Source organism: Puntigrus tetrazona, chromosome 20 (assembly GCF_018831695.1).
Source record: "Puntigrus tetrazona isolate hp1 chromosome 20, ASM1883169v1, whole genome shotgun sequence".
Taxonomy (NCBI): Eukaryota; Metazoa; Chordata; class Actinopteri; order Cypriniformes; family Cyprinidae; genus Puntigrus; species Puntigrus tetrazona.
Window position 1 is genome coordinate 11,823,750 of NC_056718.1, and position 17,072 is coordinate 11,840,821.

At 37.4% G+C, this 17,072-nt stretch overlaps 2 protein-coding genes and 1 long non-coding RNA gene across 9 annotated transcripts in view; 2 read left to right on the forward strand and 1 right to left on the reverse strand.

Moving 5' to 3' along the window:
* Nucleotides 1-511: 511 nt before the first annotated feature.
* anapc4 (anaphase promoting complex subunit 4) lies at nt 512-9,943 on the reverse strand. Of its 2 annotated transcripts, none has more exons than XM_043219021.1 (29): nt 9,749-9,943; nt 9,362-9,478; nt 9,169-9,274; nt 8,757-8,889; nt 8,598-8,672; nt 8,439-8,459; nt 8,257-8,301; nt 8,073-8,157; nt 7,887-7,994; nt 6,997-7,080; nt 6,824-6,910; nt 6,533-6,597; nt 6,105-6,147; nt 5,940-6,016; nt 5,744-5,844; nt 5,304-5,355; nt 5,168-5,223; nt 4,824-4,870; nt 4,666-4,722; nt 4,528-4,584; nt 4,358-4,451; nt 4,154-4,251; nt 3,719-3,780; nt 3,580-3,618; nt 3,347-3,448; nt 3,032-3,118; nt 2,766-2,933; nt 2,411-2,534; nt 512-2,063 (listed from the first exon to the last, which is right to left on the reverse strand). In XM_043219021.1, exons 2-29 carry the CDS (start codon nt 9,467-9,469, stop codon nt 1,824-1,826), a joined length of 2,421 nt encoding a protein of 806 aa, XP_043074956.1. In that variant the 5' UTR covers nt 9,470-9,478; nt 9,749-9,943; the 3' UTR covers nt 512-1,823. The 2 variants fall into 2 exon arrangements, with proteins under 2 accessions (XP_043074956.1, XP_043074955.1); XM_043219020.1 differs by having other exon boundaries at nt 699-2,063; nt 8,439-8,465.
* Nucleotides 2,779-7,327, forward strand: LOC122324525. The gene is made up of 4 exons (XR_006247191.1): nt 2,779-2,920; nt 4,146-4,269; nt 4,365-4,471; nt 6,786-7,327. It is a non-coding gene; the product is annotated as an uncharacterized LOC122324525 (long non-coding RNA).
* Nucleotides 9,204-17,072, forward strand: part of palld (palladin, cytoskeletal associated protein) — a 74,964-nt gene continuing 67,095 nt past the window's right edge. For 3 of the 6 annotated variants that reach the window (XM_043219010.1, XM_043219014.1, XM_043219015.1), the window contains exons 1-3: nt 9,204-9,327; nt 12,322-12,572; nt 14,715-15,629. In XM_043219010.1, the coding sequence (XP_043074945.1) occupies nt 14,716-15,629 (914 nt within the window). In that variant the 5' untranslated portion in view covers nt 9,204-9,327; nt 12,322-12,572; nt 14,715. Of the gene's footprint in view, nt 9,328-12,321; nt 12,573-14,714; nt 15,630-17,072 lie in introns of those variants that run through there. The other 3 variants (XM_043219012.1, XM_043219011.1, XM_043219013.1) reach the window with 2 other exon arrangements.

Below are 17,072 nucleotides of genomic sequence, written 5' to 3' on the forward strand. Positions count from 1 at the left end.
ATACTCCAAAAGTTTAAGTACGTTATTCAAGTAAATGTACTTAGTTACTGTCCACCAGCTGCTGGTGATTCTCTAGGCCTCGCAGAGAATCACTCTAATTTTAAGATGACTTGAAAATGAAATAAAAACAGGAATTAAATTTAGTAAATAAAAAATAAAATCCATGCAGTATATTTCCTATTTTAATTCACCCCTCGAGACCTGTTCACAGTCTTTGGGAATCCATGATATTTGTCTAAACCAAATTTTATAATGACAAATAAAAAAATATATTTCTTTATTTAAAGAAACTAGTAGTGTCCATGAACTAAATGAAGTTTTGAAAACAAAACTAGGGCTGGGGGCAACTGAATATTAAACCACTACAGACCCTTAATCGGAACATTGAAAAAAAAAAAAAAGACTAAAACAGGTTACAAAGTTTGTGATAATTTTGTACAGATTAAAGAGCTAACAAAATCTAAGGAGTATGCTTAAAGCTTAGGGCCCCCAAATATATATTTTAGTTTTTGATGAAGTTGATTAAAACAGTACCTGAACACACCGTATAAGGTATAGGCTGAACAACTACATCTTTGCATGTTCAAAGTTTGCATCTAATATTTGCATTGGCTGTGTTGGGGTGCACGCTGAAGTACTTTAACATCTTTAGATTTTTGTTCCTCTCTGATACATTCTCTCGTTTTTTTCAGAGAATGTGTCTTGGTGTTTAGGATTATTAGGATTATTTTTTTTTCATTGATTTAGTTTTCTATTTTTGGCCTTATTTGAACATGCAACGTACTTCTTCTAAGCCCATCCAAGGATACCATTTGCAGAAAAATGCCATCAGCCAGAGGGACTGCACATTAGGATTTACCGTTTTGCCCATAGGGATAAATTTGGATTAGGACCTTAAAACGTTTGCTCCATCATACTCATGAGTTGAAGTGACTGAACTTTTTATTTTCAGGTGAGCAAGAAAGAAAGACTTAGAGGTTGTTAATGCACTAGGGCAGGATTTTCGACCTTCCCAGACCCGAGGGTCACAAACTGCCCGCTAACCCCCAGTATATTAGAAAAAAATAAATCACTCAAGTCATTTCAATATTCTAAGAGTGCAACAGTTTTTCAGCAACCTTGGTTCCAGAGGTATTTTTCTTATAGTTTTAAGCCATGAACCACCCTACCAGCTATGAGGTGAACCACATTACGAACTCCTAATTCAAGCAAAATCAAATCAAACTAAAAGAATTGTATGTATTGGTTTAAATAAGGTAAAGACAATCCCATGACAGTTAGTAGAAACTAAATCTACAATATTCACATTGATCATGGAGGTGGGTGGGCACTAAAACGTTTTTTTGGCACCTTGTAATGATTCCCTGATTTGTGAATCATGGGTAATGTCGTTTTCACCATGTCATTTGTAGGCTTATTCTTCTTACTTAAGAATAAGCCTACAAATGCTGGCTGATGGCTTCATCAGAAGCATGCAGAATCAATTGATAACCCCTTTGGTGAAAATGTTTTTTTTTTTTTATGACTATAACCTGACTGTTGCACTCTGTCAGAGGTCACATGACTAGCTGAACAACTCACTCAAGTGTTATGAAACTTTCACTAATGGGATTAATTAATCACGGTGGACTGTGAATAGTGCATTGATTGATAAAACTCAAGATTAGCACACAGTGAATCCATTTATTTACAAATCAGGCTGTGAAATGTTCATTAGATCATCTTTATCACAAAATATTTTTAATACAAAAAGGACAAGACCAGGATTAACAGAGGAGTCCATAGTTCAGTTGTGGATAACGTGTTGGATCTCAGGTCAGAGTTCAAAGTGTGTCTGATCCTGCAGTCTCATTCAAGACATCTCCTGAGCCTTGACCTGCCACCTGAGCCTCCTCGGCTCCTCCTGCTCCATCTTCACCAGCATCACTCTGATTAGTCATTGTGTCCTCGAGTCTGTCCTGGTCCGAGCTCATTTCCTGTGACTCATCAGCACGCTCTTCCTCCTCCTCTTCCTCCTCTGCATCCATCTCAAACACACGTACATGTCTCAGATTGGCACTGAGCTGAATGAAAATTAATGCACATTAATGAGAGTAATATTACATTCATTTTTGAAAATTAAACCGTTTTTTAATAATAATTATCTATGTTTATGTTTTTATGCATTCATATGTGACCCTGAAGCACAAAACCACTTAAGTTGCTGGGGTATATTTTTAGCAATAGCCAAAAATGATTAGGATATTAAGTAACGATAAAGATATTTTTCCTACTGTAAATATATTAAAACTGATTAACAACATGCATTGCTAAGAAGTTAATTCAAACAACAAAAATGGACACTTGTGACACATATATCGGTCAATTTCAATGTAAACCATTCTCCTAAATGGCTAAAATAGAGTCTTACCACGCAGGCCACTTTGCGGATCCCATTAACTGCCACAAACTGTGCCTTGATGTTGTCCATCTCTCTGCTCTGGTTTCCCCAGGTCAAACCCTGGACCGGGATCCCTTCAGTCTGCTGCTCCAGCCTGACACACACCACAACAAAAACAACACATCAAGAGAGTGCTAATTCAGGACATTTGACAGGAAATGTCATTTAATGTCAAAGCTAAGCTTAACTGCATTGCAATCTATTGTACTGCTGGAACTGCTGCACCAATATAACGTGTAACACAGTAACTTACAGTTCACTTCTTGTTCTTACAGGAACTATTTAATGAAAACGTTTCTGGTATGAATCAACGAATGTGCTGTACCTGAGCGTAAGGTCCCAGGTGAACTCTTCATCCCAGCTCAAAGCAGAGTTTAGATGAAGCTGAGCGAGGACACGCATCTTATTCTCGTCATCATCCAGACTTCGCAATACCACCGTCAATGTCTCGTCATCATAAAAACGGGCATCAAGGCAACCGTACGAACTGTCACTAATAAACAATTTTATTTAGTCATTCGCGCATGTAAGATTAAATAATGGCAATATATTTTATAAGATGCTGCTTTTTAATGCCATAGATGAACTCACGCAGAAGCTGGTGCAGGCGTTTCATCATCTATGCTAGAATTGAGAGGAGTGTTGAGGTTTAAGGCTACCAGACCGTTAGGGACAGACCTGAAACGCACGCATGCAAAAATTCAGCGCTTCATGCAGAAAAGCTCTCACGATGATACGGTTTAAACTGTCAGAAACCTCTAAAGAATTTTTGCTGGATCAATTCACTGATGTGATATTTTCTTTAAATGAACGATCAATCCATGATAAATCATAATTAGCAAAAGATTCATTAGACCGATTCAACTAGTTTTTGATTTGAGAACAGAATAGAAGGGGTATGTGTACCTGTTGGGGTCTGTTGCTCTCCTCAAAATATAGATTTTAGAGGGCGAGATCTCAGGCATGCAGAACACTACATAATGCATACCAGCCTTCTTATCATTCCACCTGCATTAAAACACAATCTTATCATCAGCGTATTGTTTTCGCTTTATGGATACCACTGACTAGCTTCATAACCTCAGATTTACAAAACAGCATTCTCAGTCTTATTATTGGTATACAGTTGGTGCACTTACAATGAAGGCAGCTCAAACAATCTCGGTGTATTTTCAGAGCTATCACAAAACAAAGCACAGGAATCATATTTTCTGTGATACTATTAAATGTTTGGACTTAGTTTGATAAATCACAGAAAGAATGAAGAATAAGGAATACCTCTCAGGGACAGTGTACAGTGGCAAACACACAGCTTGTTTTACTGAATGGCCAATCACCTCCTGAAAAACACACACAGTATTATTAGGAGTCAGACGCATTAGTGCTCAGGGAAAGAATGGTCAGCAAGAAAGGCGAAACAATCCAGATAATGTAGTTAATGCTTAATGTATAGGAGCTGGAGACCATTTATGGATGGAGTTTGTATGTGAGAAGAGAAGTTAGCATCTTCTAAAAAAAAAGAGACCGGGTTGGACGTCAATTTTGTGAAATAGAAAACATGACCTCATATTACAGCGTGTGTTTTTCACAGCTGTTCTTGTTGACTGTAATAAAATGATGAGGTTTCTAAGCAGAACAACTGTTGTAGTAAAGTTGTGTCTAACCCATCCTTGTTTGTGTCCTATTCTATGCTTGTGTGTTTTAGAGACTCACGGCCGGTTTCTGTAAGCACAAATCAATGGACCCCTCCATCATTCTCTTGACAAAGTGCAGAGACTTCTGTGGGTAAGTGGGAAAGAGTAATGGACTGTCTGCAACAAATCAAACATGTAAGTAATTAATCTTTCATGTTCAATTTTAGATTTTTTAAACATTAGCAGCCTTGTGATTTAATAATGGAAGAAGGTGTAATTTTACCTTTCAGGCAAGTGCTCTGCTTTACAAAGGTCACCCACTGGTTGCCCTCCATGTTGGGTGGAGATACCAAGTCTTCATCTTCATCCTTCAAGTACTGCAAAAAAAACAGACCAAGTATGTAAAAACCCAATGTCTAGAACTCTCCTCAGAATGTGTATGAAGGTCCTTACCTGTCCGACGCGCTCAACATTGAAATACTTCCCTTTCCGATCAAACAGCTCCTCATTCTGAAATAGAGGGAAAAATTATATATGGCCTTCACACAAAAAATATTTGAATGCCAAAATAATCATTTCTTTTTCACTCACAGCACTGAAATGCTCAGACAGAAAGTCAGCCACAAAAGCCAGATCCTTCTGAGTCATCTAAAACACATGTTCACACTTGCTGCATTTTGTTTTTATAGCAGATATCTTAAAATATTATATATTACAAATTTTCACTTGATTCATTTCCCATTTCTCACCTTGTTAAGCTCAGGAGGAACGTGATCTTCTGACATTCGAAGCATTGCTGTAAAAAGCAAAAACTGTTACAACACAGACTATTAGTCTGTTTCAAAACCTAATGAGGCAGCACTTAAAGGCATTATAGGCACACTCCTGATACGCAAGCTGATACAAGCTAATAACAGCCACCGCATTCCATAACATTCCATGCAGCAAAGCAGAAAAATACATTATGGCTAAAACAAGAATGCTGATTTATTGATGAAATATTAGTTGCAGCAAGACAGCACCCTAGGTTTTAGAAATAGTTTTTGACTAAATATATCTTAAAGCTACAGCTCACACAAAAACTGGAGCTTACCAACATACAGCCATCTGAAAAAGGCTTTGAAGTTCTTCATACTTTTGTCTATAACTCTGGAATAAAGACAATCGTTTGAGAGTTTAATAATGACATATAGAGAACAGAAAAGTGGGTAGAATAAGATTAAACTCACTGCAAAAGTTCACTGGCCTTCAGGGTAAAAGAGCCCACGGCTACAATGGCATCTAAACCATAAACAAAAAATGTATAAACATTTCATTCTACTTACCAAAACACTTGTTTTTAGTTACAGAAAAGACTTATAAAATTATAACTATATAATTATATCTGTACTTATACGTTTATGTTAAATTGTAATTATTTTGAAAGTCAACTGGATATTAAGGCAATCTGAGCTCAGGAGTTGTCTATTAGTAACTAAAACTATATAAAAAAATTTAATTAAAAAAAAATATATAAGTAAATTAACAAACTTTAATTAAAATGAAAAACTCAAAATATTTCAATAAAACCTGAAAATTTGAATAAATCCTATAATATATAAATTGTAAAATCCTATAGAGTATATAAATGATTAGAATAAGACTGGTCTATAAATAGGCGGTTTTATACCCTCGATGGCTGCAGGATCCAGGCCGAGAGGTTGAAACTTCTGTTTCCAGAGCGCCATTCCTTTGACCTCGCTCAGATGATACAGCAGCGCCTCAGAGCCACTGTGTGCACAGAGAAAAAAACAAACATTCAATACATGCTGCTCTCTAACATACTCTATCTAGTGCTGGTTAAAGGACTAATGAATGATACGCACCTCTGCAAGTGACTGATAACAAGTTTTTGGATGCTGGAATAAGACGAATCAATGGACTGACCCAACATCTTCAAGCCCTGCATGAGCAAACATGCAAATAATGAATAAAGTTGACAATAACTGCATGATTACTTACGTTTTCAACCTAATTGCAGGTTGATTTACCTTTACTGTGAGTTGATTCATAAGAAGAGCCTGAAGTTCAGGGCTGAAAGACAAGTTTTCGATTCAAAAATCTGAAAATACATACAATTCTACAAAGATAGCCTATTATATGTCATCATCTGGTTTAATTATATTAATAAATAACTACAACACATTATTAGGTGTGCTAAGCATTTTTCTTATTCTGACTTCAGTTGACTATAAATTTAAGAACATATAGAGACCCCTGCTGGCCATTTATAGTAAACACATGCATATTACACTTAAACGAAATCATTTAATATTAAATATTATTCTAAAATATAAGAGACATTTATCTTAAATATAAATTATTTTCATATTCTTTTTATACTTTATATCACTGCAATATGACAATATGTACTCTCCTGTACTTATGCGCTCTTCTCTATTCTTTATGAAATATGTACCTTGCATGGCCCCATAATAATAGCTCCAGAAACTCATCCTGAACCTGAGTGCTTGTGTTCTTTTCCTGTAAAAAACAATGCAGTTCAACCATCAGCTGTCTTTTAGAACTCCAATAAATACCAAACAGAGATGTTTATCATGGCTTCAATGGATCGCAGTCCACTCCAGCACTTTTATGCAGGGTGCACTTATTTTCAGGGTGAGGCATTTCAATGCTCTAATGAATGCCATCCTGTTTGATGTCTTTTATAGGCTTGTTTGTGATCGCCTTGCTTGTGATGAACTCTAACCTGGACAAACTTAGTGAGACGGAGGTCCATCTGCATAAGAATGTCCTCCCAAGCCTCACACATGCAGGTGAGAGAGAGACGCAGATACTAAACAACATAGGAGGAGAACGAAAGATGTATGAATAAAAACAAGGTTACAGCTTCTATCAGTAGAGGCTTGTGAAGATACTTACCTGCAGCAGTGTGGAAATGTGTGTAAACTTGCGGGCCATTTTGGTCAACTCAGGTAAACATGAAGACAGCAGACCGGTGTCCAGCTGCAAAACAGTCACAGTCAACCCATGATATCAACCCCTACATTGAATTCATCCTTATACGGGTTGCATAAGGTGATGTGTGACTCAGCCTGCTTGTATTTCGGTTTACTTTGACATCGACCTTCAATAAATAACAGTTACATAAAATTATAGTACTGATATAATTTGCTGGATTTCATTAGCTGTTTTTTTAAGCACTTGTGGACTGAAATACATAATCCGATTAATAAAAGAGACAGTAACTAAACCATCATCTTGATGTTATTTGGGGGCATGAAGTTCAAAGTTTTACCTGAGATTATAACGGGAATTAAAAAAAATACCAAAACACTTGATTCGTGAAATCTAAGTCACAGTCAAATGTTAAGAAATTGCTTAAAAATAAGGTACAATAATTAACATTGGTTAACAACATAACTAAACTAAACTTAAACTAAAAATTAACACTACTTCTAAAGCACTTGGTAATCTTAGTTAATGTTCATTTCGACATTTATTAATGCATTATTAAAAATCACAAGTTATGTTTGCACTGTGCACTAACATAAACAATGAACAAATATATGCAGATCTAAAGTTAAGAAATAATGTAATAAATGCATTTTTCATTGTTTGTTCATGTTAGTTAATATGTTAACTAATGTTAATAACAGCATAAACACATAAGTATATAAAAAAAAAATTGGCATGTTTTAAAGCATTTATTTCTTTATTATGGGCATTTTATTTGTCAATGACCCATATAGCACAGTACTAATAATGACAATGCTGGGATAATAATGTTTATTAGTGTTTTCAGACCTTACCTGTATGTAATGTATCTCGGGGTTGTCTTCTGTGGATCTAATCTCTGTAATAACAGAGAGGGACTTGAGGTCACTAGACAGTCCAAGACTACGGCACGTCCCTGAGATCTGAGATGCATAAAAGTGTACAAAAACTTTATTTATAGCATTTGATTGTATTTTTATAAATGAAAATGTATATCTTACTCCACTCAGCGTAGCAATCTTATACAGGCCATACGCATACAGCTCCACGAATCCAGACGGTCCTCCCACCACCAGGATATTGAGCCTGCAAAAATACATCACGCGTTAATGACGTTATTAGACACAATACAGCTTTAGAGAGGCATCAAGCTTAACCAAGCAGGTCCACAAATACAACACTGACCTCACTTCCCCTAAAAGGTTTGTGACTTCATCTGATTTCTCTTCACTGCAAGACATTTTTTTTATTATAATCAAACAGAAAAGACAACGACGCATGCTGCATGCAGATGACCAATCATAAAGAGTATGACACATAAAAAGACAAATAATCAGCATGTAAAGCAGAAAAAAATGTCCTCTTACCTAAATATCTTTGATGTGGTGCTGTAGCTGAACGCAAACACAGCACAAAGGAAAATGGAAAAGCAATAAAAACAATTACTAATATAAAAACTAAAGAGTGACCCAAATGCTTCTCGTTCGCTCGTCTGGGAGACAAACCAAAGCGCCAAAGAGTCTCACCTCTTAGGTAAAGAGGGTAACTTTGGAAGAAAACGGCTGGACTCATCCTCGGACTCGCTGAACGAGGACAATGTGCTAGAAAAACAAACCAAAAAAAATCATGAAACCTAATCATCAGTAGAAAAAGAAAAGGGATACTCTTCATATAAAAACTCCCACCTGCTGTCATCTTGCACCTCCATCCAGTGCATGCAGGATGCTGGGTATTCAACAGGAAACAAGTGCAGGATTTCTGCTTTCTCCGCATCACACAGCACCACCTGCTTTGTGTCTCCCACACTGAAGGCCAGGACTGCAGGCAACGGTGATATGACATGTCAGTATTATCTTGGTAGATATCTCAGGGTACGGCTGAAATTTTATTTTACTTATGCAACATAGATACGGCATTAAATATAGTTTAAAAGCTAGCTTTTTGTTTGTCAAATATGATTAGAGTCAGCAGCATCAGTTTTTTGACAATGAAATCGGTTCTGCAAGAGATCATAAAACCTTAGATAGAAATAAATACATAAATATGTAAAAACAATAATAATTACAGTACAGATAAGGAAATTAACTTTAAGTTTACCTTTCCCATCAGGTCTCCAGGCCAGCGATGTGATCTCTTTACCGGTGTTCTCATTGGGCATTAAACTCCACACCCGCTGAAAGTTGGCAAGCCGATGCAGGAGAAGCTGCAATGACAGAGTAGAGAATAGTCTGATGAATCTCTACGACCATTCTACAGGTTAGGATATGTGTAGACCTATAAAACACACAACCTCTCCCGAAGTGTTAGCCAGGGCGATCAGATCTCTGTTAGGAGACCAGGCCATGTACAGAATGGGGTTGGGGAGCTGCTTCTCCCCAACCTGGTGAAAAGCAGGCATTGCTGAACCCTGCAGAAGGAAAGAGGTCCATTAGCACAGACGATATCAGTACTGATAACTTGTATCATAGCCTTACAGAGCATTGATCGGTCCAGTATCACAGACTGCTCTGATGAGTGACAGCAGGTATGATGAACGCAGATCAGACTATAGTAAACTGAAACTTTTCATGCACTACAGTCATTTATGACAAAAAAAAAAATAGTTAACGTAAATAGAGTGACTACTACTACTCCCGTGCCGCACAACATTAGCCTGATTTTGACTTCACGCGCTTACCTGATAAACGACGACAAGTGATAAACTCCACAATCAAGCTCGTCTTCTAAATTATACACGTACAGAGAAATGAATGTAAAAAAATATTAATATATTCTCATTTGTACTGTACACACATTCATGTCCATAAAGACAGAGTATGGCAGCGCGACCAATGAAACGTGAGTCTGACCGCCAATGAAATGATGACTACGGAACAGCAAATGGGTCAAAATACGTTTAGAAAACGCGAAACGAGTTTTCTTTTAGATGGCAAGAATGACCATTAGGAAACTTGCCAATTACGATAAGTGAAAATAAATTGCATGAATACCTTTAAATAAATAAATAAAACAAAACCTTTTAAAACACTTGTTACAAATGCATAAAACAAACAGTGTGCGCAATGGAAATGGTGGTGATGTGGAAGAAGGACCAGCATCTGGAACAAAAAAAGGCAAGTGAATGAAATAACATGGGAAAGTCCTTTGTGTTGATAAGGCAAATTTCAAAGCCAGCATATCCTAAATACACAATATTTTCTATACTTTCAATATTTTCAATACTTTTAACTGGCAATGACTCATTATGACAATTTTATGCAAGTAATATTTTTTCTACCTATATCATATATTTATAATTAAAAATAGGTTTATAAGGCAGAGGTATTAGTGGAAAACACTACAGTGTTCCATTTTTGCGTTGTTGGCATATAGCTAAAACTGGGCCAGTTCTCCAGTTCCCAGCATGCTTTGCATTGAACTGACTGGGAGGGAGACAGGGGATTTAATGTTGTAGTTGTTGTCGTTCTTGTTGTTTTTAGCTTTAAATGCATGTGCCTTAATCACAGGTTTTCATATTCCGTTTCATAGGCTTTATGAGCATATTGCAAAGAAACCAGTGACCACTTTCCTACTTTATACATTTTCCAAGAACAACAGCACATAGTTGCTTTTTTATTTATTTATTTTTTAATTGGCCTGACTAGAAATGGAGAAATTGTTGGCCTATTACGTGATAAGGTCTGTATGTACAAGGTTTACTCAGAATGCAGTTAGACTGCAAATTAAATATTTCCATGAGTATTAATATATACAACATACATACATACCGTCATAGTGTACATACATGCATTTTTATAAATGATTTAATTTATTTAAAATGAGATGTTCAGTAACATTTGAAAATGAACTGACAGTTTAAAAAATGCATGCAGTATTCTGCCAATCTGAAGTGTCACGTGTAGAAAATCTTACCAGTATAATCTTTCACTGCTGTGACTGACTGAGATTGTAAAGCAATGCTCTGAAGCAGTCAGTGGTCTGTATGTTTGTTCTGTGACGGCACTTTGAGTGATAGATCTTCTTGTTCCTGTCATTGAGGCTCAACTGTAATCAGGGCATTGATTGTTGAGAAACGGGAATAGCTCTGTGCTGTCGGTGTTTATGAAGTGAATGCGATAAGTGTCCTGAAATAGACTCCTACTGCACCACTCACGACCACATCTGCCGTCCGTTTCAAACACCTCTCTTAAACCGGTGAAGTGCCTCTCATTTTTAAAGATCTGAGACACCTAAAATAAAATGAAATAAAAATCAATCAATCTATCTATCTATCTATCTATCTATCTATCTATCTATCTATCTATCTATCTATCTATCTATCTATCTATCTATCTATCTATCTATCTATCTATCAGGATCATGCAGTTCTTGAGAACTCAGTGACTTAATACAACAGTTAACAGCTCCAGAAATATTACCGGTGAACTGGAATTTCCATCTTAGTCATCCAGACACGGTGTCACAAATCCAAAGAAAATGATCTTGCTATATCATCAAGTATAGACAGTAAGCAGCGTTAATAGTCTACCAATGTAGCTTTTGAGCTTGTAAACTTGTGGCAGGACGTTATAGTTTGTTGTGTCCTCATTCCTATATAAAGTACTCTGTTAATAGCAGGGTGTCTTAATTGGAAAACAGTTTATTTAGGGACTGAGCTATTGATATGAGGTTAATTTAAGAGTCTTGGTGACTGACACACATTGGTTTTGAAAGTGACATGTCTACATCCCTAAATGGATTTGCAACAGTGAATATTACTTAAAATGTAAGAGTACTTTACACCAAATGTGTCCACTATAAAAGAAGAACTTTCGCAAGAATCTATTTTCGGGTTCTGACAAGTCAAAACTGAATTGTTCAAAGAAATAAATCGTCCCATTCTCTAAGAATATTTTATTTCTTGGACAAATTTTGCTATGCAATTTGTAAGCTAATCTGACCAAAGTAAAGGAATTAAATAAAGAACGAAGCAAATAAATTAAAAAAGCAGTTGTTTACTTGCTTACCTGCACTGTAGGTGCTTGTTAGCTGCCCTATATATTTGTATAATTGTCAGACAGTGCTTTAGTGGCTTGTTTTGAAACTAACAGTCAAGTGTGTGTCTGCAAAATGCATTTACATGCCTTTGTGGATATGAAAACGATGTATGTGTGTCTTTGATGTGGTGTGGGCACATGGATGCTACACACCCCAGAGCTCTCTCCCTCACTCACTGTGTCTCTCTCTCTCTTGCTGTGTAACCTGAGCTAGGGGCCAAATTTAGCGGTGCTCAGTAAGCGGTCAGGGCCCGAGACAGATGGGACAGCAGGCCACTCTGCAGCTACTCTAACCGGCTCACCTCAGAGCACTCGGCAAAACAAGACAAAAGAAACATAGGACGGAGATAAGACTCACAACTCCCTGAAGAAAGAAACACATCTTTTCTATTTTCTTGGCATAGAAAAGTTCAGAAAAACTGGAACCTTCTGACGGGGACGGATATTTGCATAAACTGACTTAAGGTAAATGGCTGTTTTCTTGCCTTTATATACGTAATATCATTGACTTTTTGCTTTTATCTGCAAGTAGAAGATTCCATGTTAGTTGTTTCATTCAGCTTATTCAAAGCTATACATTTAAGTAAATGATATATTTAGATTCAGAACTGATCATCTGAGGTATTTGGTTTCCGCTTTACATTAATTTCACTGTTACATTCAATTTCATCCAGCATCAGATTAATACTTTTACACTTTTACAAATAATTCTGGTAAACAGCATTCTACTGTGTGCGTCAGAGATGGAAAAAACAAGCATGTCAGTCTGTCGGTCTTGGCTTTCACAATTGTTTGGCATGTCACATTCATATTCCACTATCTATAATTCATCAATGCAGAATAAAGAGGCCATAATTTCCACATGAATAATGTAGAAGCAGCGTGTGTGTGTGTGTGTGTGTGCTGATGTGTAAAAAAAGGACTCTTGGTGGGGAGGTGGTTGCTGCTGTGAAATGCAGCCCTTGAGGATTAAAAATAACAACAGCTGGCCTTCAGGACGCCATGACGGGAGAAAGTCACACTGTCACGTCCCTTCGAATACACACATGCCTGCACACCTTTACATACAACACCTGGTCACTTTACATAAACATTGCGTGAACAAAGCCTGGAGACATGGTTATTGAATAGCAGTGCGTGACATCAGTTAATAGGCCATAAATAATAAATATACGTATGCAAACAAACGTTTACAGTGGAAATGTAGTCATAAAGTTAGCAGGGACACATTAATGTGTCTCAGACATGTGCATGGAGCGTTCACACACACCAGCCAGTTACCAGTTGTGCACGTATTCAGAGCTGAGGTGTGTTTTCTCAGAGACCTGATCTGTTGGTTAAAGGGTTTTGCTATGCTGCAGAGACTGTCTCATATTAATGTTTCACCAATGTGCGGTATGTCAGACCAAACACTTTCCCTGAATTATGGCGAAAGATCCTCTCCACAGGTTACTGAGGGCACCATCATTCACTGTCAGATTTAAAAGTGTTTTTCGCAAAAATCAAATCCACAAATTGGGTCATGAAGCCATTTATAAATTAAAACATCTATAAGTTCTAAAACGTTAATTTACATCTATTCATCAACATCTGTACTTGTGAAGTTCAGGATGTGCTGTGTTTCATGAGCTCTCTCTTTTTAAGTTTACCTGTTGTGCAAGTTCTGCCTTATAGTATCCCTTCATCTGGAAGGCGGCATGCATCCTTCAGTGTTTATTATATCCAAAAATAATTGGTCTGAATTTGGGAAGTTGGATGAAATACTTATTTATTTCAATTTAAAGTGGACTTAGACCAGGCATTGCATTCAGTAAATATTTGCTGAATCTGTTTTCAGTCATAAAGCATGGCATTAAGAAACCGTTTTTTAAACCTACACATCCTACCATCATACACAATGTACTGTTTTATATACACAATGTTTTATTTATGTTTACATAAACATTATGTACATATAAATAAGTAATGCCATTATTTTTATTTATATACAAAACTGTTCAAAAGTGGTCTGTAAGACTTGTTTGTTTGTTTTTTTAAATAAGTCTTTCTTGCTCACCCAGGCTGCATTCATTTGATCAAATGTACAGCAAAAAAAGGAAGAAAGAAATAACAGCTTCCTATTTTAATATGTTTTAAATTGTAATTAATTTGTGTTTCGGCAAAGCTGAATTTTCAGCAACCATTACTCCAGGGTAGCATGTAGGCACTGGAAAAATAGATATAGACTGATGTAGGGACAGTGAAGAGTGGATGATAGACAAGGCAATACAAGAGATAAAGTCAGCATGAGTGTTAAATGGCGGTCATGCCTTGTTGGGCCTCATGACGAGCCTTTGTTAATGCCGGACAGCTGTGCCCAAAGTATGCCAGCCTGAGTCATCATACGACAACTGCCCATGATCAGTCTCCGGTGTGAGTGTTTACACTAATTTAAGTGCATGAATGTGATATATATATATATATATATATATATATATATATATATATATATATATATATATATATATATATATATATATATCAGAAATTACTTGTCCCTAGGACTATGATTCTGATATTTCTGATTGTCATCAAAAATCTTTCTCTTTGGTGATTTGTGTTTTACAGGATGCAGGACGGGAGCTGGAATGACACACTCCCCCTCTCTCTGCTAATGAAGGAGGCGTGTCCTCAAGGGGGCGTGTCCTTGGAGGGGGATGGGGGCATGCTTTCGTTGCCACCTCTTGATGGTGAGGTTTACTTGGACTCAATGGCTGAGTTAGAGAGTGGGGACGGGGACTTTCCAGAACTTTCTGCTTTCCTGAGCCAGGACGAGATCAGCTTCAGCCTGGACCTGGCTCGAGAAGCCATGAGTGACGCAGATGACCCAAATGACCAAGATGAACCCCTCGTTCCCAGACAGCACCTGCCTCTTTACTCAGAAACCAAAGACCCCACTCTCCAAGATTCAGCATCTCAGTCAACTGATGCCACATCAGGTAAAGTCACATCCAATCAGAGCATGCCGCTCAGTAGGCCCTGTGCTGTGCCTGAATCACCCGAAAAGTTTGTCTGCCAAAAATCCATCACACCGGTGTATAAGCAGGACCGTCCCCGGCTGGTCCACGGAGGCCTGGAGCTCAATGAAAGAGCTGCTTCAGCTACTGAGTTCTGCAGCCGAGCTGCTACCTTCATTGAGGAGCTCTCGTCCATCTTCAAAGGCTCCACGCGTGTGGATCAGCAGAATGATGAAGACTCTTCTTCACCCGACAGTGGCTACTTGTCTCCAAGGAGCCAGCGGCTGGCCATGCTGCAGGCTCAGCCACCTTCATCCTCTTCATCTTCCTCTGAGCCCCAGCAGGAGGGTATGCCCCAGGTTCAGGCCGATGTTGGGTCAGATGAACATCAAGGCAGAGGTGTTAGTCTAGATGGACCCATGAGTCCTCCACACTTCACCCAGAAACTGAAGAGCCAAGAGGTGGCAGAAGGAAGCCCTATCCGCCTTGAATGCAGAGTGACTGGAAATCCTTTTCCATTAGTCAGGTAGGATGACCTATTAACAGTATACCTTAGTATTGCGTTGTGTTGTTGTCTATAACATACCTAATAGTTTCTATGAAAGAGGACATTGTGGAATATCAGTATTGATGTTCAGGTGTATAGAGGGCAACTGTGCCTGCCCACTTTTACAGCAGCCTTAGTTGCGGAAGTGTTTTTGCTATTTATATTCAATAAAAAAAGAGTTAAAAGCCATGAAGCGAATCAAAAAACCACAAAGTGAATCACAATATTACAAACTTTGATTTGAAGCATTAAATATTTGAAAATGGTAAAAAAATCTTCTATCATAACATGGCATTTATATCATTCAGTGGACTATATTATTGAAGTAGGAAATTGTGAATGAGGTTGTGAATGAGGCCTATGTCATTTGCAGTGCTTCACAGGAGTGGATGGGGACTAAAGTGTTCTTCTGCCGTAATTTGCTTGTTGCGATTCTCTGATTGTTGAAGAATTTCTTCAACAAAAGCATATACCAACAAATAACGCAGCATACAGTAGGTCTATCTAAAGGTTTATAACTAATTGTTCAAGATCCTTTTCCCTATGAACATAAACAGGATTTCTACAACCTAAATGTCTTGATGTCAGTTTAGTATCATCCAAAAAGCTACTTTATGTAAGAACATTTTAAAGCGCAAAGTGGTTTCAAAAGTCTTGTTTATGGTCATTTATCACATTAATTATTGTGGTAATTGTGTGTAGTTTATGTAATTTGAATGAAAAAGAAAAGTCTCTGGGGAATCTATGGCTTGTAAATGCCATTCTCACAAACATGCTGGGTATAAAATCGTGTGGGGAAAACTTTAGCAACTTTTGGTAAACTTCTTGACCTTGGTTTTTAATCAAAGTATTGTAAGGGAGAAAATCTTCCTGACATAAAGCACTTGCTATTATGAGTTGTTTACTGTGTGAATGAGATCTTACAGTAAGCAAGACAGTTAGTTATGAGGGCACTGCTGCTTTGTGATTCAGGAATTTGATATTTTTTTTCCTGCCAGCATTGGAAAGTTAACAAACAAACATGCTATTTATAGTAATAACACTGCAGTCTTGCTGGTGCGGCGCCAAACTCAGTCCCTTCTGCAAGTGACTCCTCAGTGCTGTGTAACCTCAGAACGATTCCTGCAAATGTTCCAGAGCGACACAAACACAAAGAGAGTGTGTGAATTATTCAACAACTTTCAGAAGAGTTAACTTTTAAATTCAATGTCGCTCAGTAATTTTTAAGGTTCATGCACTACTTATATTTTGCAGATTTGTTGTCCAATACATATAATCCAACATATAAAACCTGTTTTGACTTCCTTAGGGGGTTTCAAGTGTTAATTAGTGGAATCAGAGCCCTTCCAAACCCCCCATAATTCAGGCACTGAATATAAACTTCAGTGGCTCTGCTTTCAAAAAATGTATCATTCTAAATCA

Coding starts and splice junctions, on each gene's coding strand:
- anapc4 (XM_043219020.1), bottom strand. CDS start 9,469: ATGCCTGCTTTTCACCAGGTTGGGGAGAAGCAGCTCCCCAACCCCATT. Junction 8,466..8,597: donor TTACCCTCTTTACCTAAGAG/GTGAGACTCTTT, acceptor GTTTGCGTTCAG/CTACAGCACCACATCAAAGA. Junction 4,723..4,823: donor TTCCTCCTGAGCTTAACAAG/GTGAGAAATGGG, acceptor CATGTGTTTTAG/ATGACTCAGAAGGATCTGGC.